The sequence below is a fragment of the Branchiostoma belcheri genome, unplaced genomic scaffold, assembly GCF_001625305.1.
Source record: "Branchiostoma belcheri isolate BF01 breed outbred unplaced genomic scaffold, Haploidv18h27 scaffold150, whole genome shotgun sequence".
Lineage (NCBI taxonomy): Eukaryota > Metazoa > Chordata > Leptocardii > Amphioxiformes > Branchiostomatidae > Branchiostoma > Branchiostoma belcheri.
Window position 1 is genome coordinate 139,057 of NW_017802936.1, and position 26,456 is coordinate 165,512.

Genomic DNA, 26,456 nt, shown 5'->3' on the forward strand with positions numbered 1-26,456 from the left:
AATTTTTGATGCAAAAATGTCAAATCTAAAAATCTTCGCGTGATTGTAATTCATTTCCACTTTTCAACATATTTGTGGACTTAGATAACTGACATTTATGGTTGGCGCTGAAACAGCCCACCTGAGGAGCACTCATGGTACCAGAATGTAAACAAACATGGATAACATCTGTGTTTCTAACTTTTAAACCCACTCATAAGGCGTCATAGTTTGGCACCTCTACCTCTCGAATGGTATTTAAATGTGACGGAGTAGGGTTGATTCAACTTACTTTGTAAATAGATGACTTTTGTATTGTCCCAGTGTTACATAATGCAGCTTTAATAAGATGGCGTGATCATCTTTTATGTGAGTGATGATGTGTTTTTTGGTCATTGTTGATGGAGGTATTTGTTACAGTGAGTGAGCCAGTCATACGTTTCTCACGAGAATGTAATAAACACGCTTTGAGACATTCAACCCAAAATTTTTTTTCTATTCCACGCAATTATGTGCGTTTTATCGGTCTTTGTGGCTTCCCTAGGTTCTACGTATTGCAAGTTCTTTGTCATTTTATTGTATTATTGTATTCAGGGTCATCTTGTATAAGCACGCTACGCTCACACGTTAATCACTTGGTTTGTAGAAAAGAGCATCAATAAACATGTCTTCAAATCATGACCTCATTTGCATAAATTTTGAGGAAGTGCTAGAATAGCCTTTTTTTGTTAAGATAAGGCTGTTATTATCTGAATATGATCAACCGATATAGTCCAGGATGGAAATGAGGATCTTATTTTCATAATCGATGAGAAAAATGTATCTTTTGGTCAGTCGGAATTTGTTTGTCCGTTTATGAGCAGCATAACTCAATAAGGTTTTTACACATCATGCTATCATCACGATATAGTACCAAATCCCTTGTGGCTGTTGCCCTCTGTTCGTGTTAAGACATGGGTGGTAGCACAGTGGGGTGGTAGAAGACGGGGCCTTAGGCCGAGACCCGAACAGTAGCAAAGCGGTATGCGCGGATGTCACCCTGGGCAGTAGGTTTTTCAAATGTTCTCTGGAAAGGGATGTCCCTGTCGCCAAGGTTGTATAACACAGCATTTATGGTCAAAAGAAGTCCGGGCACAAAGTAGTGTCGCACAGTACTTAAGAAAGCTGCTGAAATTCTTTCGTGCAGGATGGTGAGGTAACTACTGCTGGTCATTTTATGTTCGAATCACTGTGTGTTCGAATGAAGGTATTATATATGGGTATAATCATGTACAACACATTTGAGCCGACCACATATACGATGTTGTCAGCATTTTGCTGCCGAAGGATGGAATTCGAATCAAGCATTCAGAGTCCTAAAAACTGATTAGACAGGATCTGAAAATGCATCTTCTATAGAGGATTACTCCTTCCGGTCTCTCTTCGATGAAACTTTATCAAAAAGCAACCCTTACAGCGAATCCATCTCCATTAAATTTGCCATGAATAATACATGATAACTTTCACGAAGATTTAGAGTCTTCAGCTGCATGTGGACGTTAACGCCAACGAAATACCCTCATAAATTACTGAACTTATGTTGTCAAGCGTTGTGAGAGTTGGGCGCTTTCAAAGATTTTCTCAGATATAAACAGACAGGTAGTTAGCAGAAAAACTGGTCCCCTGACACAGCTGTCTTTTCTTCATTTGACACCATTAAATCAATCAAATTGTAAAACGTAATTCTTTGATTTGAGGACAAAATAGATTTCGTCTTTGTGAGAGTTGATAACACCTCGTTATTGTTATATTGACCCTCCCGTCTCGCTGACGTTATGTTTGATGTTTGTTGAAACCCAGCCTCTCTCGGGCTTCACCAGGTACAAACGTAGACGGCCGATGTTTCTTATGATACGGAAGAAACTGGCGCCGTCACAAATCCTCCAAGATCCGCATTACTTTAACATCGGTCATACTTCAGAACCAGCACTATATCTCCTAAGACCTGTGGGAAGATAAACGGATGCTCCGCGGCGAGAGCAAAGCACTTCCGCTCCAACACACCTGGCACATTTTTACCAACATTCAAAACTCCCGGATGTTCATTAGCATAAACGCTTTCTCTAGAGAGAGTAGTTTTTGCCAACGCCTCTGGGGCGGAGTCGTTGGTTAAGTACTGCGATGTAGTTGAAACTATTCTTAAAATCATTTAACATGGCTGAGGAGTGTAAGAAATGGTGATTTTGGGGTGAAAATTGATTTTGGCTCCGAACCTTACTTCCAGGTATAGCGCGCCAAGTTTGGCCTAGATTTCGCTCTTCGCCTTCCTGGGAGTGAATTTGCAACCCCTCGCGCAGTGGACGATTTACAAAATTACAGTACTAGGATTTTCTTTATTATAATTTACTCGGGTATAGTCAAGATTTTTGCCAGCATAAATCATTTCTGCCGGAAATTTTTGCTATTTCATCCTACGCAAAAATCCCCAATTTTGTCCATTGATTTTGGAGTGAAAATAATGTTTTTCTATTGATTTTACAAAAATTGAATAGGTTGAAGAAACCGGATTCAGCTGGTCTTGTAGCAGAAGAGACATCCTTGCGTCCCATATACAGTTATTCTCCTTCCGAATTATTCCACGGCAGGGACGGTCGTAAGACTTGAGGTGGTGCAGCTTCGAATAGAAACGCCAAATAAACTGGGGTGTGCCAACAATATAACTCAAGAATGGCTGGATGGATTGGTTTCATAATCGATGTATTGGTAGGGTTGACAAAAACTGGAAATGATGGGATTTTTGGTCCCCTAGTGGCTTCCCTTCGTACTGCAGCGGAACTTCCGATTTTGGTTGTTCGGGATCTGGACATGCTAGGGACATGAATTTTGGAGGGTAGGTAGCTCATGTGCTTGGGAAGGAGTCATGTGAGTTAAGGCTCCCTAGCAGCTTGTTCTGGAACTGCAAAACGGTTTGATAAAAAATCTTCAAGAGAGAATAACTAAAAAAACAGTTGACGGATCGTCGTGATTTTTGGTTTGTAGGTAGCTTAAATGATGCTTGACATGATTAAATTGTAATCATGCAAATAAGAATCTAATTTGCATAATTAATGAAATTACACAAATTTGCTGTGTTCGATATTAGGGCTATGAAACACTTGTGACATGTAATTGAGATCATTGACAGATATTGATTATGTAAGTGAAGACCTAACTTGCATAATCAATGGAAATTGGTACAATTTTATAGTGGTAACTGCCATGAATTTAATACTTGCCATATTTAGAAGTTCAGTGAAGGTGAACATCACTAAACATAATTTATTCAAACCAAAACCTAATTTGCATGATTTATAAGGAAATGCTAAAATAGCTTTATTTCTTTCAAGACATGACTCACTGGGGGGAGAATATGAACTGTTGTAATTCATGCAAATGATGCTTTTGTAATTTGTATAATTACCGTATGTACAATGTAGAATTAGTCAGTTTGAACGATTAGTCCCGTTTGGCGAAGGCAAGAAAGAGGTCGTGGAAGTCTTGTTCTTACTTAGCCCAAAGGCGTCTCCTCTTCCTTAGCCAAAAAGCTTTCTGCCAGTGAAAAATCATAGCATGCATATGTTCAGAACAGAAGATACAAAAACGGAAGTGCTGCTGCCACCCTATCTAAACCCCAAATATCATAGAATTCCACTCATACGGTATATTATTGTATAGCTATAAAACCATTCATTAATGTTATTGAAATTTTAGACTAGAAACGGTTTACCTTTCCGAAAACCCCTCGAAACCCATTGCCATCAAAAACGCTTTCTCTTTAAACAAAGGGGTGGAGGGTGGAAGAGTTTCGGGCCACCCGTGGTGTGGGATTTCGCGGGTCAAAATTATCCAAAATGGCGGGAGAAGAGCTGCATATTTCGTCTTGCGACACGAGTTCATGTTTTACTTGTTGCTACGCGCATTTTCCTGCATTGAGACGTCGAGTAGTCGCCCAACAAAGGAGACTGAAGGGTCATGTATAGGGACGGGCAAGTTCCCGACATGAACCGGCTTTCTTGATCGCCATGCCGGTACTAGCGCAGGCATGATAGTGCCCCAGACCCTTCACTGACGTTTTGCCGATTCCTTTTTCAGGTAGGGATAGACATGACATGGCTAGAAAATGATGGCTACGTAGTATGAAGTAAAAGAAAATAGCATAACAGAAGATACACGCACAGGCTTCTTATCATTAGCATATGGCAAAACCGTTTCGCGAAACTCTTTCTCTTTAGACCTAGCAGGTAGGGTTTCAGCCCCCCCCCCCCCCGCTGAAGGGTTTCAAAACCATGGTGGAGGTGGGTTCGGAAACCCTAAAAACCTATAAAATACCGTTTCCCCCTTTAGACTGGAAACGGTTTGCTCATTGGAAACGTTTTCCACCCCGAAACCCTTTAAGCGTTTCACTTTGATCTTCATTTTTGTTTCGTTAATAGTTGAAAACAAAACGCATGCATGTTTTGATTCCTAACAACAGTTTTTGAACGACAGTCTTCTGATTTTTTCTTGATGTTAACTTTTAATCCACACCATGCTGAGATACAGTATCATAGAATCTGGGAGAACTTATTTTGAATTGAAGAGTTAGAATCGTTATACAATCTATCAATCTATAAATGCGGTTGTGACAAGTAAAAAAAAATCTTTCTCGTTCATGTAATTCCTAGACCTTCATTTTTAATGTTGCTACTCAGTCACTCAGGGTACAATCCCGGATTTTACTTTGACTGTGAATAAAGACAGGAAATTATTCAACCATATCCTCTTTATTCTTCCAGATTCTTATGACAACCACTAGGCAACATATTCAAACATATTATATACCTACTATTGGCTATCTGATGAGCGAAGACCTCACGTTAATGATGCAAGACGGTAGAAGACTGATAGATCTTTTTTTCTTCAACATCATATCACAGATACTGGATACCAGTTGCATCGATGTCGTGAAGTCACTACAACCAAGCAAGACTATAGGTGTACGATCGCAAAAAGCACTAGCTGGACGTACGATTACAAAGAAGACTTACGCGTAACCAGACGCTGTGAGACGGAATTGCGACTTACTGAAGTCGATACGTCTGTGCACAACACGATATTGCACAGTCTGTACATGCACACACATTGTTTGTGTCTTTTGAAAATAACTGCATTTCTGACTCAGAGCTGGCAGAAGTTATTGCCTCGTCCACATTGCAACCTTGACGAAACATGTACTAACTTTCACGGCAATACCCTCAGAAAAACACGTAACTTCTAATTACAAGAAACATACGTTACAAAATAGAAAAACAAACCAAACACGTCAATAATACATGTACTCCTTAGAAACATGTACATAAAGTTGAGATATCGTTATCAATGATACTTTCGTCCCTGAAGAGGGAATTTCTTGCATCTTAAAAAAGGCGTCTCTGATCGGTTATTTGGGAACGCTTCCTGGAGACTGTTTTTTTTAAATCCAAGACCACTCAAAAAGCGTTAACAAGCGAAACGTTACATCGTGATGAAGTCAAACGAAAAATCTGTCGTAGACATGCAACCTGAACACAATAGACGTACATGTACGTTCTGGTCTATGGAAGACGTTGTTGATCCTATCTTCATGTATCAAATAAGTGCCAGTAAGATATTGCTTATTTAAGTTGTAAGTCGTACTTGAATTCTAAAATACATACTTGTCTGACGTTGTTTATGTCAGTTTAGTTGTGCTTACCACAGAACTCAAGCTAAGTCATCAGGACTCCATAGGCGTCTCATTCTGAGGTTTTCCACCACCGATTCTTATTATAGGCCCAAATTTCGTTTGTGTGTGGAATCTGCATGGGAACTGGATCTGCCAACATCGACAGTATTGTACAATTAAAATATTAACTATACATCTTTGAACCACAGACAAATCCCAGAAATAACCCATCATTTACACATTTTGTCAAATGCTTGAACAAAAATGAGATTGATTCATAGAATTTGATTTTCCAAATATTGTGAAAAGATGTACCTATTACCACAGCCGCCCACGAATACCATATTATAGCCACATAGTTTTGCTGGCGTTGCCACACGTATCCAATGTTTGGTAATCTCAAAGTTTACTGTAACTTCCGGCCAGGAGTAGGCCCATTAGCCACCTATTCTTTGCAGGCAGTCACGATTTGCCACGGGAGGTCTGTTCGAAGATTACCTTTTGGCACCTACAGTATGATGGGTTTGACAAATGTTCAAACCAGTAGGTCTTGAATATAGTATCAAACTGGGCAAGCAGTTGTTCCTGAATACAATGTTCGAGGGTCTGATGTTTACACCCAAATTATCACTTTCCCAGAAGAGCATACTGCACGGACAAATACAATAGACGCGAGCACTTTGACCTCCAATGCCAACGTCCTGACACATCGTAAGCGCCTCCCTCAATGACTTCACATATATTGCGTTTTTGTTGACCAATGATGTCCATTGTCTATCTCCATCTACAGCCGGGATCTGTATGACCCAAGATGTAAGGGTTCTAATGACATCGTTTATTCTGGCTCAACACTTTGTCAAGCTTTGTCCAAAGGCAGGCTTGAAGGTGTTGAGATCGCCACAGGTGGTCCAACACGTCTCTATCCTTTCATCGTCGTTTATCCATTATCGTTTGCCACATTGAAGGGCCTCTTCTGACGCCGATTCCGTATTAGCGGAAACACGGATCCCTTGCGTACTCCGTATCCCTAGTTCCCGGCATGTCAGTCAGTCGTCCGCTCTTCTCTTTATTCCGTACAATTCTCCGGAGGCACGAGTTCCAGGAAGGCACCATCGTTGGGGCATGCTTAGAATGCTTCGAGCTGTGTTTGAGTTTCTGCTGGTAGGATGACACTCTTGCATCATGAATGAAAACAAAACGATTTGAACAATAAAGCTTTACATTATCAAATTGGGTGACAAAACTGGTAAATGTGCCAAATAAAAGCAACTTACCTGAAGTATATACATTTTATCAAGCTCTTCAGGACGTAACTGTCCGTTTGTCAGAAATCAAATTTGTCTCGCTTGATGCAGCTGTAAAAAAAAGAACGACACTTATTCCAACTTTTCCTATTCCGGAGATAGAAAAAACAATGAAATTCGTTATGCAACAAGGTGATGAGGTAGATATGGCATTGCGACATACCATAGTGGTATGCATATACTGTAAGGCGATTGACTTACAAAGTTTCTTCTGACTGGAAGATTTTGATAACGTCAGCATCTCCACACAGGCTGCCGGGAACGCGCCGAGCTTGCCTCTGTGGTACCCGTACCACCAGCCCGAGTTGTCTGTTCTTAGAACCTCCACGATGTCGTTTATCTGGAGGGTCAGGAAACCGCACTGGTCCGAGTCGTATGGCGTGGAAACTTTTGCGAATCTTCTCTCCGCTGAAACAGGTGTACATATCTATGAAATGATGAAGAAATTATAGACTGAAACAAGAAGGAGCAAGACTTCGCCTGTACTTAAAAATGTTCACAAGAAAATGTTCACACAAAATGTCCCATTGCACCCACAACCTACTAGACTCCAAACATGAAACCCTCAATCTAAACCCCTTAAGTAACCTATTCACAATAAAAATACAAGAACATCATTGCTTTTCTACAACTTGAACTACTGACAAACTAATCAACAATCACCAAAAGCCCATTACAGCAACGTATGGACCTCCCACGACGCCCATTTTCAAACTTGACCTTGCTATCGTCAACGGTAACTTGCTCACAAAAATCGTGAAAATCCATTTGCAGATTCTCGAATTATCCTGTTAACAACAAAAACGACCAACACAAAAGGTCTAATTCATTTCCGACCTTGACCTTGGTGTTCTCAACGGTAGCTTGCCAACTAAAAATCATGAACATCCATTTAAGGATTCTCGAGTTATCTTGTTAACAAGAAAAACACAAACACAAAATGTCAACTGCAGTGATGAACCCCCCCCCCACGAAGCCCATTTTTGGCCTTGACAATGGCCACCCCAAAGACAACCTGCCTGCCAAAAATCGTGAGCCTCGGATAATTCCATCAAGAGCTATCGAGCATAATCTGCCAAACAGTGCCGAAAAGGTTTCATAGTCTTCTCGTCGAAGGCAACTAGGTTGTGGTTAGAGCTTGGATCTATGTTCTTAGAGACTGATATGGACTTCATCAGGTTGGTAAAACACGAGGGGTGTGAACACACTTGAAACCTCATCTTGTCTACTATTGCAGCGTCACCTTGCGACAAAGAGTAGCAAAGGTCATTACACCATAAGGAAGGCAGCTGACTTTCTGATCCAAACTGCCTCCTTGATCCAGCGGGTTCTTCTATTGTCTTCTCTTTCTTTAGCTTTCGCCCCCTCCCAGTCAATTATGCAGTTGTTTCTAGCAATGTGATCTGTCACTGCTGATTTCTTTTCTTCTTTTTGTGCATGTCTTTTCTGTGATCTTGTGTACTTCACAGTGTCCATGTTGTCAGCTTCCTTCTTGTGTTCTTCTAATCTAGTCCCAAAGGTGCGTCCCGTTTCCCCTATTATGTAAACTTCACTGCAGCTCTTGCACGGGATCTTGTATATGCAGTCCGTTTTTGCCGTGTCCTGTAGTTTATCTTTTGGGTGGACCAACAGACTCTTCAGTGTGGTTTTTGGCTTTACTGCGGTGGAGATATTGCGTTTTCTGAACACTCTTTCAATGGGATCGGTGATTCCTTTGACATAGGGGATGATGACCCCGCTGGATCAAGGAGGCAGTTTGGATCAGAAAATCAGCCCCTGTAATGAACCGGGACGAGGGGGGATACAAGCTAAGCCACGTTCGGGATAGTGTTCTCGCCCTAAAAGCGCCACCTACATCGGCTACATATAGCGGCGAGATGCAGTACTCCAGTCAGAAGCTCTGAAGAAGGTGTCTGGCAGACACCGAAACGTCAGCAAGGTGAGATTACTGGTTGTGTAAAAAAAAAAAAGAAATCCCCTATCTCTTAAGTCCTACCAACCTGATGAAATTATTTTCGGAAGCTGATGGAACTGCAGATATAAACCGGTAGGTGTCATACTTTGTACCTTGTACAATTGTTGTGCAATTAAGTTATTATGTCTTGAAGAACCAGTCACCCGGACTTAGTTTAGTGCCTAGAATAGAAGTAGTCTCTTGGTCTTATTATGAGAAAACCCGTTAAAATGACTGTCTGCACCTGCCGGTGTTCCTTTATCACTGGATGTTCTGTGTGGTCTCATATCAGGTTTGTCGCCGTTGACTCGGCCGTTATGTGTCGCCGTCGCCATGTTGTTCATCTGGACATCGGAGTGTCTCCGACTCGAGGTCTTCCCCCGTCTGCACAGGAGGAAGGCCAGCAGGAGGAGGACGACCAGCAGGCAGATAGCGGCGGCCACGCTGCCGGCAATCACCAGGATGGTGTACAGCTTACTGCCGGACATTAGACCCAGGCCTACTAACGGTAAACACAGACACTAATTAATGTCTGCAAATACCATTCTCTCTTATACCATACAGTAAAACTAATATCGGTAGATCAGGGCGGCCTGCAGTTTATCTATTACAAGATATTGACAAAGAAACTGAAAAACTCGAGTCGTTTCCTTCAAACTTCATACTCTCCAAGCAGAGGTTTGGGCTTTGGCTTATTTTTGGCGTATTTATAGTATTTTGTATCAGGCTTTCTTTTATATATTGGTATCTTCATACAAAAGTACATAATTACATAGTAAGTTATCATAAAAATCACTAAGGCATCGGACGCTTTTTCACGCGCTCGAACTCGCGGCGATCTATCACTAGTTGTAATGGAGTGGTCATGAATGTTGAAAACATTTGTGTAGAGAATATACTTGAAGAAGAAATGCATCCACACTGTTCATGAGCCCTTCACCCTCCGCGTTACAAACGGGAAACACTGTGAGACGGTGTGTCCTAACTTCGCAGGTTTTTGTACTTTTGTTGTATTCAGAACTCAGTGATGACTTTAAGTGAACAAAAATAAGAGCTGAGTTCTCTGATATTTCAGCTTTATTTTGATGCTAAAATTGTGATTTTGTGTACTTCTCCTCGTCTTACCTGAGGAGGGTTGTATCTAACGCAATCAGTCAGTGTTTCTACTGAAAACCCGGCTTACGCAATCAACGCGGTCTCATGGGAAATGCAGACGACAGTGGTGTTGACGTTGTTTTTCTCGAGTTGGTTGTCTACATAACAAATACTCAGAGACCAAAATTTCTACTGTTTTGTAAAGCTTTATGTTCTTATGTATTTATGTATGTATGTATGTATGTATGTATGTATGTATGTATGTATGTATGTAGCAGTTGTGTGACTGCTTGGCAAATGTCTTTTTCTGGGCACGATCCGCCGCTACCAAGTGACCCTCTTCTCAGCGCCATCATTATTATTGGCGAAATTCTGTTTTTCGACAAAACGATAAACAACTATATAGAACTATACATTGCATGCAAATAACACCTGTATGCATTGACTATGACTATTTGCCTTTTTAATTAGAAAAGTCAGTGGCAACAAACACGGCTTACTTTTGCATAAACACCTCAGTACAAATCAGTAAAAAAATCCGTCCGAACTTAGCACACGTCCGATCTTATGGCTTTTCTTGCGGAAGAATATTAATAAAATCGTGTTAGAAAGATGCCTTTGGTGGTTCTCCTGTGTAACAATGATTATCACAAACAGCTACGGTGACTTCATCTGAAACTCAGAACGAACACCTCAGTTTCCCCATGCCAAAAATGCAAATTGATTTAATTTTGGGCAATTTACCGTCCGTTTTTGATTCCAGCTTGGTGACTGCATTCACGACTGACAGGGACACCAGGACCGACTCGTGGTGCGGTTTGCCGACGCCGTTAGCCGCCACACAGGTGTACTCTCCACTGCCGTTAGCCTGGGACCGCGCCATCTTTAGAGTCCGGCTGCCGGTGTAAACGGTCTGCACGATAGATCTGACAAAGCAGTATGACAGTGTTTGTAGCAATGTGTTTCATTGCTAACCATATCCACAAAGGGGCATCATGTAACATTTTTGCACAAAAAATTTAAAAAAATTTACTAAAAATCTTTGTGTGACTGTAATTTACTTACCTGTTTTCAAATATTTGTGCAATAATCTCACATATCTGACATTCATCAATGACGCTAAAGCAGCCCAAACTAGGCACACTCAGTTTGCGGTACCCTCACAAAATACCAGAATGTAAACAAGCATGGCTGATTACATGACAGGTGTGTTTCTAGCTTTTTCACACACTCGTAAGGCAACTCCACTTCAGGAATAGCACTTACATGCAATAGAATAGGGTTGATTATATTTGATTTACCTACATTGTCAAGAAATGACCAGACCCTTTCATTCTAATGCTAACACCCAAGCCATCAATCAGTTAAAGGTAAAAATTATAATCACAGGGTGTTCAACTGTTTGTACTTTGAGATGACTTGCTACCCACCATATGCAATGGGAATACTCTATCCAATATGTAGTTAAAGAGTTTGACTTGTTCCAACACAAGAAGGAGAACTCACCATAAATTTTCGGCTGATCCCGTCAACCTTCGTCAGATTTGTGATGCAGTCGCTGACTTTCCGGAAGTCGGAAACGTGATGACGTCAGGAGTGCATCAAAAGTGGCGGGAAGACGGTATCTCCCACCATCACGGTGGCGGGAAGACGGTATCTCCCACCATCACGGTGGGAGATACCGTCTTCCCGCCACTTTTGTTGCACTCCTGACGTCATCACGTTTCCGACTTCCGGAAAGTCAGCGACTGCATCACAAATCTGACGAAGGTTGACGGGATCAGCCGAAAATTTATGGTGAGTTCTCCTTCTTGTGTTGGACCAAGTCAAACTCATTAACTATGGATTCTACCAACACAGATGAGCTTTCATTCGTCTATCCAATATGCTTTTGCTGAGGAAAATAAAGACCGATTACGATGATCAATGAAGGAATTCAGTAAAACGACCCTAACCTTAATGGGTCTGGATCTCCTGTTCTTAGCCAGCTGAGACTAGGGACTGGGTTTCCTTCCGCAAGACATCGTAGGATGACGTCTTCACCTTGAAGAACGACGTTGGCCTCAGAGATGTTGATTATTTTTGCCGGATCTAGAAAGAAAACATGTCGTTTCAGATTTACCACTTGATCAACCTAATCGTCATTTAAAGGCATTCGTTATATGCATTAAAGCCGTACAGGACCACATGTGATTGATACCGCGACATTCCTGTTTCCAAAACGATAAGAAAAAGAAGGATAAGACTCAGGGTGAACAAAGCCAAGATGCTTTAAAAATCAACAAGGAAACCGGAACCATGAGCTCTTATTTCTTTGTCAGAAGACTCAGAACTTTGAGTTAGCCGTGGCTGACAATAAATTTTTGTAGGGATACCCTACCTTTCGTTCAGCCCAGTTATCATCATCTTACATGAAAGTCTACCAGACAATAGAGGTGAACTGGAGCTACATGAGGGGTCGTTTGGCGTAGCTGCAGAGTGCTCGACTCGGAACTAAGAGGTCCCGGGTTCGAGTCCTGACATGCCACCCATCTTGTGTCCTTGGGATAGGCACTTTACACGACTTTCCTCACTTCGCTCAGGTGAAAATGGGTATTGTATTGTCCAGGTGGCGACATCAATATAAGTTGAAAAAAACTTGAGTGTGCCGTCACCACGTCTTGTGACTATATGTTGGAATGTAAAAAAAAGCTGGAGCTACGTACATGTGACTTCCAGGAACACGCTGTCTGTCTCCTCCCCGCCGATGTGTTTGGCCACACACGAGTAGTTCCCAGACTGGGCCCTGCTGACTGACGCCAGGAACAGGGTAGACATGTACGACTGGTTACTCTCCTGTGGAGGATAAAATGGAATTTCCAATTATATATATATATATATCTTCAACACTATAAATAATGAGGTACAGTAGAACCTGTCTATAGTGACCAATGAGGCTGATCAGAAGTGAAAACTCAGGTCATATAAAAGCAGATACCTGTTCAGACACTACGTGGAAGGTGTCAACAATGGCGTCATCCTTCCTCCAGAAGAGCGGCTGTATCAACGCTCCTGGTTGGTCAACTGTGCAGTTTAAGGTCAATGACGTAGCCTCAACAATCTGCAGAGGGCTTGGGACGCCTACTTGAACCTGAGGTGGAGCTGTGCAGATGTATAAACACATGTACTAATCTTCATCTGTCGATAAGTGATGGACATCAATTCATCTGACATGAGTATGAGGCACTAGTGTATACCATGTTCGTATCTATAATATATCAAAGATCTATATGAAGGCACAGCCTTCAATTTTAAATGTTGAAAGTTTTCACTGCTTACTAAAGAAGATTACCATGCATCTCCAGGAGAACATAGTGCTCCTCCTGTCCAATAACATCCAGCAGGCTCGTCAGGACGTACAGACCCTCGTCTTTGGTACCTGCATTCACGATGGTCAGGGAGCGGTCCTTGGTCAGGAAAGCTCTGTTCTGCAAAGGGACGGTAAAATGTTGATGTCCATATGGAATATCCCTGGTGTGTGCGTGTGTGTGTGTGTGTGTGTGTGTATGTGTGTGTGTGTGTGTGTGTAGTGTAGTGTAGTAGTGTGTGTGTGTGTGTGTGTGTGTGTGTGTGTGTGTGTGTGTGTGTGTGTGTGTGTGTGTGTGTGTGTGTGTGAGTGTGTGTGCGTGTGTGTGCGTGTGCGTGTGTGTGTGTAACTCAAAAGATGCAGCGTCATAATCAGACTGAAATATACTGCCAAGTTATATCCACAACAAGTCGTTTTCCCAGATAAACTTCAAGGCCCATATATATATGTATATGGATATCACGAGTAGGTCGCGGGAAAAATTACCCATATCCTATTCGTGTCTCCAGCGGGACTCATCTAGGATACGTTTGGGATGAAACAGATTTCACAAATGCCAGATACAAGTGGATCACATTTGACTCAAGTACCTCGAGCGGCCCGAAGGACATGGTTGAGTTGGTTGCCGGAGAGAACATGTAGACAGCTCTCCTGGTGCCGTACATCCCGCCGGACAACTTGTTCCACGTCAGCGCGAAGAGACGGTAGTCCTTACGGAAGGAGGCCGGTAGGGTGACCGAGTCGCCCTCCATACCCCGCACGGTGATGATAGTAGGCGTGCTGGGCTTGACTGTTGCAGCTGAACAGGATGTTTTACATTTTAATGACAATGATCTTTATTGCATATATGTGCCTTAATGCAGTGGCTTAATACAATGGGCTTAATACTTCAAGTTCTATATAAAAGAACCAAGAAAAGCATTATCTATAGGCATTGATTTACATAGGGTGGGTATTCACAATGATCTATTATACAGATAAACCTATCCTTTACAGCCTTTACAGCTACAGAGGATCGGAGATAGAATCACGGGTGTTGGAAAACTAACGTAACGTTTATCTTGTAATGTGATTATGCTGCAAACCATATCGCACAGCCTACAAGTAAGCGCATTTAGATCTGTTTTGCTAACTTTGTAATAAATCTGGATTTTAAATGTTTGAGATATTAACCTCCATTTTGTGATAATACAGAATGTTACATGCATTTATTGAGTTTCCTTCGAAGGTAATGAGCACATTTGTATCAAACAATTTATTGAATTTCAAGTTGAACAAAGAATTGTGAAAAAAGGTCAAAAATCTTTATTAAAGTATATGTCATTAATCGTCTTTGGAAATGTCTTGGTATAATATCCAATAACTTTAGCCATAAATATGTATTTGAACTCGGACATAAATGCAATTCTTCTTCTCTAAAGCCAGTCACTGTGCCGCAGGTGTACTTTACAAGCGCGCGCCTGTACCGGTATTTCAACTTAATTGGTCCCACTGTGACACAGCGGCAATATGTGTAATGGCTTGTGTTATTTATATTCAATAAAACATGACGAAGAAAACAATTGCAATCTAGTTACTGGTAAATCTTCCCATAGATAAATACGCGTGCGAAGGGGCAAGCTACCAAAACATGCCAGTAAAGCTAATGGCTTACTTTGACATGATTGGCTATAACCGTTCAATGTAGATGACCTTGTAGCGAACATGTAAAAACAAGCTTACCTTCAGCACAAATGAAGGTGATTGCGGCCACGAGAATGGCTGTTACTTTGTCCATCGTATCACTGTGGAGGTTGGATGTCAGGTAAGTTGGTGTCTTCCTGTAAAACATAACAGTGATGATTCTGGTTGCCGAGATCGTAGGAAAGGGTAATTATTATAATGCTATTGGTTACAAAGCTCACCGAGTTTTCCGTAGCAAACCTCACATGTATCATAAGGCCTTAGGGGAACTTTTTGTGAAATGATCCATTCCGGATCATACATTGCGAGTGTCATCGCTATGTGATTTGAAAGGGAAAATATCTTCGCCTTAAGCATCTTCAAATTTAGAGCCGCTAGAAACAGCACGTAGTTATTAAGCCCGCTTCCTGTTATCTGAAGGAATAATGGGAGGGGATTTGAGAGCGTGCAAAATTGTCTCATCCATCATCCAGACGGGAGAACAGTCATCGCCGCGATGATCTTCATGAAAAGCTACGGCAGCAGCCTGGGTGATACATCAACCGGCACGGTACAGGCAGGAGGTGTGTGTGTGTGATTGTGTGTGTGTTTGTGTGATTGTGTGTGTGTGTGTGTGTGTGTGTGTGTGTGTGTGTGTGTATGTTTGTGTGTGTGTGTGTGTGTTTGTGTGTGTTTGTGTGTGATTGTGTGTTTGTGTGTGTTTGTGTGTGTATGTGTGTGTGTATGCGTGTGTGTGTGTATGTGTTTGTCTGTGTGTGATAATGTGTGTGTGTGTGTGTGTGTGTGATTGTGTGTTTCTGTGTGTATTTGTGTGTGTGTGTGATTGTGTGCGTATGTGTGTGAGGTACAATGAACCTGTATCTAACGGCCGTTGTTATAGTTATGTCTGTCTTGTCACGGTCAATGGAACATTAGCTTTTCAGTCTGGTACTGGATTACGTCACCTACCGGAAATAACGTTACATATTCAGCCGGCATTTCCGCACTTTTCAGACGATTTTGACGCACGCTGTGGCCAGAGTATGGTTCAACGTACGACCCCGTATGTACTTATACACAGAAAGATTAGCTTAGCCACACGATTCACTACCGGCGGCAATGTGGGATGCTGTTACCTACTCACCCGGCAGCTGTAGAAGTCCTTTAAGGCATGATAAGGTTTTATTAGACAATGCCTCTGATGAGACGATTGTCTACCACAATTTAATCAATTTTTGGGATGGTCTTTATCTTAATATATGTTAGAATAAAATATGTAAAAGACATGTTTTCAACGAAAGCTTCCTAACGCTGGTCCTCATTAAATAGATACGTGTTTTGGTTTATATCGGTATGGTCAAGTAACATAGTTAATATGTGTGTGTGTGTAGTAAAGCTACGTGTTTTGTTGTGAAAGTCAGAAGTAATAGTATACATATGTCATATAGGCTATACGTCATCTGCTAAGCTTGAAACACTACAGCGATACTCAACCAACTGATATGCTGAACTTCGTTTCTTTATTCACCACCAGAACTCGAACATTACTCCTACTCCACAGACTACACGGAAAGTACATTATGGGCTTGCTCTGACGCTCGATACTTTTGATCTCTTACAGCTACCCAGGCAAATGTTCATCACGGACTAATGAAAGAGCTTATTTGCTTATTCGTGGCAACTTTTTCTGGCGCCATAACATTTGAAATCCATTATATTTCAGACCGAAGTTGTCTGGATCAGAATATGGAGAAATTTACCGTGTTATCAGTTGCTCACACATGCAGATCTGTTAGCCAATGTTCCTGTGAAATAAAGATATGTATTTTAAATGAAGAATAACAAAAGGCATTGCATGAAATGCAATATCTAAGCAAGCGTTAAAGCACACGTAAAGGTTCATTTTCTACAGCCGACTGAAACCTGAGAAAAACAACCTTTACGCATGCTTTAAATGCCTAGATATCGGATTGCATGCAGTGATGAGGAAGAGATAGTCTTTTGAACTCTCGATTTTGAAACAATATGTACTTCCGAAGGTTCTGACCAAAGTTTAGCACCGTCTTGTAAAGATTATTTACGATTTCTTAAGCAATGAGGGAGGTACAATCAAGTCGGCACTGAAACTCACATAATGTAACGCAATTGAATAGCACTAACGTTAAGGTGCGTGGTAATTTATATTCATGTTCCGTAGCATTGAACACCAAAATCTGCCGATAAAGTGTTTTACTGCAATTTATTATGACATTTAGTTTATTGATTTGCATTTTTTACATAAATTACGGAAAAGGAATTGATTTTGACAATAACATAGTGTAATATCGATACCATCATGATCAGTGTTGGAATTTACATCGATTTTTGGAATTCTGGTCGTCGGTAAATTTAAAATTTCCTGTTGCATTATGTAGGGGAGGGGGGTGATATTCGTTAGACGTTGTCGTAATTGGTACCATTGGGAAAAGTTCCCCCGAGTGAAGTCGATAATAGACTGGTAAAAGGGTTGCTAAAACCACTCATCTCCAGACCGAGGTGCCTTAAAATCTTCGACCATTATGTCTAATGCAACAAGCCGGGCGTCAAAATAGTGCTTTTAAATGGATATTGCCTGTTAGACTCGACAGTGATGGGGTCGAAAATGTTTACTCTCAAACAGATATTTAGTGACACTCGTCACACTGACGTTCTAAAGACAGAGCGGTAGTGTCGATGTTTAATCAGCTGCGAATGATTTGAAGATTTTCCACAAAATAGTTTGAAGAAGTGCGAACATACACAGAAACAACGGCACGTTTAAGTAATGAAATTTTACCAGTTTCCTGACCTTCGGGTGTCCCTGTGAGCGTAAAAGCCTCATACACAAGAAGTAAAACAAACTAATTACATTGCAAAGCAAATACCGAAGAACGTATGTCAAACAGTTCAAGCTGAATACAAAGTCTGTTTATGATCGCCATTGTGGTGGTAAGTCACCTTTGTCCTGTAGAAAGTTTGTTACTGATTTGATAGAAAAAGTTTCACCTTGAAACACGCAAACGATTTTCTTGCTCCTGATACATCTTAATTCCTCTTGCGTGTCGATATCTTCGGGAAAGAACCCTGACGGTCAGCGCAATTTGTACTTGCTGCCACCGATCGTGATAACCAGACTCAGCACGTACCCTGTGCATACAAAACAGTATTGCCCCAGGAGATGACTCAACATGAAGCAACCCTTGCCACAACGTCCACAGGTTTTAACGTTGAATCAACGACGGTGAAAGTATATGTATATGGAACAGATAGACAGACACAACACAAATCAAGATAAAAAAGGCCTCTGTCAAGCATAAACGAATATGGCCTCCCTAACACTACCGAACACAACCCAACCATGGTTGGGAGTAGTTCGGGATCAAGGTCGGTTGTGCTTGGCTGAGATTGGCTACTATACTATTCGGTTGTTACCTTCGCCAAGAAGGTTATGTTTTCAGTAGCGTTTGTCTGTGTGTGTGTGTGTGTGTGTGTGTGTGTATGTGTGTATGTGTGTGTGTGTGTGGTTTAGCAAGATAACTCGAGAAGCAGTGAATGGATTGGAATGAAACTTGGTAGGTAGGTAGGTCTTCATGAGACCTAGAAATGATTAGATTTTGGGTCCCCTGGCGGCTTTCCTAGGTACTGCAGCAGAACTTCCGGTTTTGATATCTCGTGATCTGGACATGCTAGGGTCACGAATTTTGGTCGGTAGATAGCTCTTGGGGTAGGGAAGAAGTGACATGAGTCTGGGTCCCCTAGCGGCTTGTTCTGGAACTGCAGGAGCATTTGTTGAAAAAATTTCGAAGGATGATAACTCAAGAACCGGTTGACGGATTGTCATGATCTTTAGTATGTAGGTAGTTGAAGTGATGCTTGACATAATCAGATGACAATTATGCAAATCAGGAGCTAATTCTATAAATCTGCTTTGTTCGATAATAGACCTATGAAACACTTGTGACATCTACTTGAGAACGAGATAAAACATCTGAGGATATAGATTATGTAAATGAGGGCCTAATTTGCATAATTAATGGCATAATTAATTAATTTCATAGTTGTAACTTGGGAATCTTATACTTGCCACATTTGAAAGTTAAGTGAAGCTGAACATCAATAAACATAATTTATTCAAATTATGATCTCATTTGCATAATTTATGAAGAAGTGCTATAATAGCCTTTTTGTTAAAATAAGGCTGTCATTGGGTGGAGATTGAATATGATCAACTGATATAATCCATGCAAATGAGGCTATTATTTACAAAATCGATGATTAAATTGTATAATTCGTCAACCGCAAGGGTTAACATCACTTGGCGAAGGTATGAGATCGCGGAACTCTTGTTTTACAATGTTTTTAAAAAACATTCTGGAGTCGATGGGATGTTGGAACATGGTTGGGGACTGGTTGATAGGTGGTTGGGAATAGGTCAGCAGTTGATTATCGATTGCTTTCGGCTTAATGATCTCAAGAACCGCTTGATGGATTGAGATTATCTTTGGTATGTGGGTAGTTGCTCTGTGGCTCTGTGTTTTAGCGTGCATTAGCAGGTTGTTGTAGAAGTGTGTACATTTTCACCCCCTTTTTTGTAATATGTTGGTTTAGTTCTTTGCAGGCCATCCATCCTAAAGTTTCTATGTATATCCTCTGACTTGTGGTCAATGTGTCTGGGTAATATATCTTCTTTGTTTGGTCTGGTCATTGACATGAAAGTGGCCTAGGACCTGTGGTAAATTTGTGAGAGATACGTAGTACCCATCAAAGAATACAAACCATGGTAATAACACACCAAACGCCTGTTCATGGCAGCCTGTGCATGGCAAATGCTCACTGTGCCATGTAGGAACTGCCATTGTTCTTTGGATGAACACCTAGTAGATGTTTTCCCATTGGAGGTATGCATGTTGTTTTGTTTCCTTGAGATATTTGGATTATATGAAAATCATACATGTAATTTCAGTCTTGTGTGCATAATCAGCTTGTGAAATATAGGTACTAGTAAACCGTTCCAATGCATTGTTCTGAAACACTTAAGAGCCCTATTAGAATTTGCATTTACTGTGTTTTTGAGAGGATTTTAACGGAAAAATTAGAAACATTCATATAACTGTTAAGCATTCTATTGCAAGAAAAAAGCATGAGGAAAACAATATGTCTTCACCACATAGTGGTGAAGCCATAATCAATAAGAAGCGCAATAATGATTTATGGTAAAGCGAATGTAGACGGATTGCATATCGGATAACGTTTAGCACTTTAAGTTCCAGGACATCACATTTTTGGGAAGGTTTCCCAGTAGTATGAAAGGTGAAAAAGCTATCGGTGAGAACTGGGTAGATGATGCTCATGGTGAAATGTTTCTGCGTACATTTCCCTTACTGTTTATCTCTCTGTCTTTGTTTCTCTATGTATATGTAGACATAATCATAATGATTGACAGAACTGCCAGCAGTAATTATGGTTTCATATTGAAACATAAAGTTTCTCCTCTTCCTCCTCCTTCCCCTTCTTCTCCTCCTCCTGCCATTTCTTTAAATGGATTCAATTTCTTCATTTTTGGGCCAAATAACATACAATTTGGCATGAAGGTAGAGCGGCCAAATACCCCAAGGCAGTTTTGAAATTTTGTTGTTACAGGCTTTTAGATTGGTTTTATTTGGGCTTTTTGGCTGTGTTATAGGTAATGTACTTTAGCAGTGTGTGACCATATTTGGGTATGGGGGCAGGACCTCCATGCCCAAATATGGGCATGCAGGCAGCAGCAGGTGTGGCCATGTTTGCAGATGTGGTTGTTGATTGGCTTTTCACTTAATTGCTTTATCTGCTAAAGGACACCTGCGCATGGTGGCACATACTTATAATAGGAACAACAAGTAAAATCTGAGATTTTATACCTCCGGGCTTTTTATTGTACATTTTATATGTTGTTTACAACAACAATTGTTGCCCGCCGCAGGACTAGGGTTTTAAACAAAGAATTTATCGAGACCGGACACCCCTCTGTGCGAGGGGTCACCTTCGTGGACGAGACCGACAATACCTTATACACGCCAAGGGTCAACGGTCGCGACCACTTTCGCGCTCAAAGGGGTGTTCTGAGGCCACCATAAGGCACAATTTTCACGCCCGAAAACACATATACAATAAAAACAAAAGAACTTGCATCATCTACAGGCCAATAGCAAAACATATACCGAGTCTAAAAGCAATCCGTCCACCCAAACGCGAGAAATAGCTGCGAACATGAAAATCTAAATCTCTCACAAAACCCTTCCGCGGAAGGATTTCTCCTCCCCCGGAGGTAATTACTTTGTTTACAAGTATTGGCCAGGAAAAAGAGTGTCTTGGGTTGTAAATCGGCGGAAACATGTCACGTAACCTACATGTTGATATACCTTGCTATTTTTTAACCAACATGTAACGTCTTTTAACCAAATTAGCTACCGATACATGTAGTTGTGTGGTAGGTAATGTCATTGACCTTTTGCTGACACTGTTCCCTATGATTATGGGGGTCCGCTGGAAAGTTTTTCATAATGCCTGGTGCAGTTTTTACGTAGCACGTACATGGACACACATGTAACTACATAATATAATTCTTCCAACTAAGACCATAACATAATGTGGGGTCACTAGAAGAATTCATTCTTAAAGAGGGGAGGCATTTTTTTTAATTAAGTATTGGACAGGACTGTATGTGGGGAGGGGGGCAGGTCTGTTTTTGGTACGGGGGATGTGGTGAAGCCATTTGCTCCCGAGCAAATGTTTGCCTTTCTAGTTTAATATCAGTTAACTGAGAATATTCGATACTTGTATTAAGCCGGATGTGCCAACTTTGGGTCACAGGAACCATGAATGACAATTCACCAGTTGAAACTATCCACCTTCGTTTCTGTAAATTCGGTGCTTTTAGAAATAGCAGTAACTTAGCATCTAGGGCAGAATTGGACAGACTCCGATTAGACGCAGATATTTCATTCCGTGTTATTACCTCCGGGGGAGGAGACATCCTTCCACGGAAGGGTTTTGTGAGAGATTTAGATTTTCATGCTCGCAGCTGTTTCTCGCATTTGGGTGGACGGATTTTTGGGGGACTCGGTGTATGTTTTGCTATTGGGCTGTAGATGATGCACGTTCTTTTGTTTTTATTGTATATGTGTTTTCGGGCGTGAAAATGGTGCCTTTTGGTGGTACCAGAACACCCCTTTGAGCGTGAAAATGGTCACGACCGTTGACCTTTGGCGTGTTTAAGCTATTCTCGGTCTGGTCCACGTATATGACCCCTCGCAAAGAGGGGTGTCCGGTCTTGATAAATTCTTTGTTTAAACCCCTAGTCCTGTGGCGCGCAACAATTGTTGTTGTGTACATGCATCTTCTCTAACACATAAAATTCAACACCATCAAGTATACATAACAAATTACATATAAAAAATATACAATAAAAAGCCCGGAGGTATAAAATCTCAGATATTACTTGTTACATGTAGATATTGGCTTCGACTTGTACAGATGGACTATAGTAATCCACTGCAAGCTGATGCACGTTTGTGTCAACGAATGCACATTGTTAGAGAAGTCAGAGAAGAACCTTGTTACAACGGGTGAAGAAAATGTTAGATTCTAGTGGATTCTCTTATTTGTTGTATTCATGCACCTGTGATATAAAATCTGTATGCACCATGTTAAGGTCACTCGGAATTTCTGACATATGTACAAACGTTTTCCGATAAGCTAAATATTGATTCTGGAAAGCTAAGGCTTCACAAAAAATGAAAAACAACATATTCTATGTAAAATACCTGGACTTAGTTGATTTCAACTTTCGCTCGAAAATCCGAATTAGTGCACACCCTCTTGAGAGAGGGCGGTATAAGAAGTCTCAACTATATGAGTGAATTTTATCTCAAATTGTACTCTCTAACAATAAACGAAAAGAACTATTTGACGCAGCCTCCAAAGTCTACTCTGACTATCACACGTATACAGATGAAAATAAAACTTCTTTTAACATCCAAAAACCCACACATTACAGAAAAAAGTGGAATCTTTTGTCTTCCTCTGTCCTCTTCAAAAAAAGAAGTCAAACCCAGTAGATTTGGAAGTCACGGTAGTTTTTATATCCTGTGTCTAGTTATGAATTACTTGCTTATACTTATATCGAATGTGCCTTTTGTATTTGCAATTACCCCTCGATCAGGCATGAGTTTGCAACTATCACCCAAAGGCACAACAGATGTTGCTTTCAAATCCTATAACACTGAAATCGATACAGTTTGTAAACTATTTTCATAGGGACTACACGGGCAGGGCTAACCCTCACATTATCGGCCGAATCCTATGTCCAGCGATTGCAAATTCGTATCCGGTATGCGCTCTTTGAGCCTGCGACGACTTTTGGATGGGGCAAGACGTATGCAGGCTGTGCTCTTACGGCCTGCGAGTCTTGGATATATGAGAGAGAAAGTGCGTATCCAGAAATGTCCTTTTGCTCGCAACGTTGCGAATAATAGATCATACTGTGTCTTAAATCATGAACCAATAAACATTCTCGGACAATTATAAATGTAACCAGCAGCTGAATTAATTATACACAAACTCCACGCGAGGAAAAAAAACAGATGGCAGCCTTTTGAAACACAAAGCTCCTCCCCAAAGTACACGTTCTGGATCAACACCATTGCGTATCCAGGATGTGTATTCTGGATAAGGATCGAGTGTTGGATATAACATGCTTTCTTCCATGAAGACCTTAGTGATAACAGACGTTTCGTAGTAAATTCGACACCAAGCGAAAAATGGCAAATTAACAGAACTGTGCGGTCTCCACACCTTTTGCACGTAGACAAACATTTGCTACAAGGAGGCGGGCAGATTGGCTGTTTTTACGCCAAGACAGAAGCATCCATCACCGTTTGGGGACGGACAGGAAAGTTAACGAGTTGCCACAGATAAGAGGGCAATAACCGTAGAGAGGTCACAAATGGCCTGACACGATGTCCCCAGTTCTCACGATGGATTTCCCACTTCGATAACCTGCTTACCAGCAGGATTTTTACGAGAAAATACTTTTAACGGCGAAGGCAAATCTATTCATCAACTTACACACAACTCAAGCCCTCATGGCTTAGAGCGAAATGGACTAAGAGGTGACAGCAACTGTCGAACAGGAGAAAATCGTAAGACTAATGACGAACTGGAGGCTCAGACAAATGGCCTTTTGAAAAAGTCACAGAAGTCGTGTTACTTGTTTGGTATAGGCATGTTTGTAGTCACTAGCTACCCTACAGGAGGTAGAAAGTAAAGATGCCGACCGAATTGCATGTCCTCTAAATATTGTTATGTTTCGTCAATATCACGCCGATTGATTTTGATGTACTCAACTACTGATGCATCTCAATCTGCAAACAATTAAACTTTCTTTATGACAAGATAACTTTTATGTCGAGGTAATCTACAACAGAAAACATACAATTGGGCTTTGGTGACATGATATACAGACGGAAGGAGGCCGATGATATTGTGTTTATATGACTTTAAACTATTTTCTACTGACTTATATCTGCGAGTGAAACCAACCCGGACAACAGCAAGAAGAGCCACACTAGTCTACTTGATCTCGAATCTGCTTTTGAACACATTGGACTCACTGCGACTACATCAGGCCACTTTCAATGTCTCGTGCGGACACCGGTTGAAGTGTGTTGGCATTACGAGATGAAAAGAACTGAGGAAACGTTTTCTTCCCACAAATAGGACAGACTCTGCGTTCAACATTAAGGGCGAAACTAACTGTATTCAGCAGCCGACCTGATCAAGGAATAAAAAGCACCCTGTGTGCTGCCCGACGGCTCAGTCATCCCACAGTACTTCATTATTTTGTAGTCTGCTGGCTTCTAAAATGACTTCTTCCACAGGGGCACAATTACTGTCAGTGCGAGGCGCACGATTGATTACTCCCATGGCTACGGCGATCAAGCTCAGAGCTGAGATGAGATTAGAGAGCCCCTGGTCATGGGCAGCAAGCCAAACCTGATGAGACATACATACTATAGATGTTACTTTTAGATTGTGCAGCATGTCTGTTGGTCAAAGTTCAAAAACACCAAACTTCCTCTTAAAAAAAAGAACAAAATTGAATCAATCGACGCATAACATAAATCACCAACGCCACTACAACAATAGTCGGAAAAAATGGCTTAATTATGATGAATGCGGCTTTTTCAGTATGAATATTATTTATTAGTCACAGATCGTCATAATGACAACAAAGGAAGTTTGTATGAAATGTTTTATGTTGAAAATGGTGGCTGCAGTGAGTTCCTCCTACAGTAAGGCATACCTTGACCCTAAAAATGGTTTCCAAGATCCACGAAAAGTAATCCTTATGAGCGTTGCTGTCGAAGCAGGAAAGGGAATAACACACCTTACTGTTATGAAACCACGGTAAACATAATTCACTCTATTTCAAGATACATTTCGACAGGGAATACAAAAATCGATAGTTGTTTGGAAGTAATCTTCTAATTGTAGCGTCGCCCTTGACCATGTGAAGTGTTAACAACAGTTCTCAGCATCGACCTGCAGCAAAATACGTTCCCTCAGCCAACATGACTGACAGCTACACCAGCCACTTTGTCACTGACCATCTAGTATTAGAAACGCAGATGGTTTTCATCTGCTGGAGACCAAAATCCTCCGTGACTAAGTCCAACGTCTTGTTTTTCAACTGTGAAGGGGCCTCCCTATGGGTATTTCATAAGATGAAATGCGACAAGTGAACATGAACTATGAGATAGGATAACTGTTGTTGATGAAGACAGACGAGACAAAGTTTCTTAAAATTCATGTTTGCAATATAATACTTTGACGACTGAAAGAGCAGCAACTTAGCCTGGTTACCAAACCTATTTTAGCTGCCGAACGTCTTTCATCTCTCTGTAAAGGTCGAAAGAGACTCAGTAGCTAAAATAGGTTTGGTCACCAGGCTATCGGCATCTGCGCTATTTTATGGTGCAAGCTGAGTATCAGATCACATTATGAATCTTTTATACCTATGGCTGGTTTTGTTTGATGACCTATACATCATCTTCACATGCATGGAATCGTGGAAACATTAAGTCAAACAATCTATCAACTCGAAGGTTTATCAGCACCGATACAAAACTCTGTTTTGGAAAGAAGCTCATATACACAGTCACGTTCCATGTTAGTTCTTCCAGCTAATAAATGTTGTTTAGTAGGCGTAATAACATAGGGATTTTCGCTTCTGTTGGCTATTCAGCGTTTTATGAGATATATTCAAGGACAACTGATTCGCTTGAGAACTCCCTCCATAATTGGAACTGTCATTTTATTACAACAGTTTACTGCAGCAGTCAATCACAATCTACGGCT

At 41.1% G+C, this 26,456-nt stretch overlaps 1 protein-coding gene across 6 annotated transcripts in view; it reads right to left on the reverse strand.

The window, feature by feature from the left end:
• Positions 1-4,761: 4,761 nt before the first annotated feature.
• LOC109465467 (hemicentin-2-like) overlaps positions 4,762-26,456 on the reverse strand; it is a 32,413-nt gene continuing 10,718 nt past the window's right edge. For 2 of the 6 annotated variants that reach the window (XM_019762756.1, XM_019762757.1), the window contains exons 2-12: positions 15,102-15,199; positions 13,970-14,178; positions 13,365-13,500; positions 13,011-13,174; positions 12,739-12,868; positions 11,989-12,124; positions 10,778-10,959; positions 9,183-9,440; positions 7,186-7,392; positions 6,955-7,035; positions 4,762-6,835 (exon numbers count right to left, since the gene is read on the reverse strand). In XM_019762756.1, the coding sequence (XP_019618315.1) occupies positions 6,983-7,035; positions 7,186-7,392; positions 9,183-9,440; positions 10,778-10,959; positions 11,989-12,124; positions 12,739-12,868; positions 13,011-13,174; positions 13,365-13,500; positions 13,970-14,178; positions 15,102-15,156 (1,530 nt within the window). In that variant the 5' untranslated portion in view covers positions 15,157-15,199 and the 3' untranslated portion in view covers positions 4,762-6,835; positions 6,955-6,982. Of the gene's footprint in view, positions 6,855-6,954; positions 7,036-7,185; positions 7,393-9,182; positions 9,441-10,777; positions 10,960-11,988; positions 12,125-12,738; positions 12,869-13,010; positions 13,175-13,364; positions 13,501-13,969; positions 14,179-15,101; positions 15,200-26,456 lie in introns of all 6 variants that reach the window. The other 4 variants (XM_019762761.1, XM_019762760.1, XM_019762759.1 and 1 more) reach the window with 4 other exon arrangements.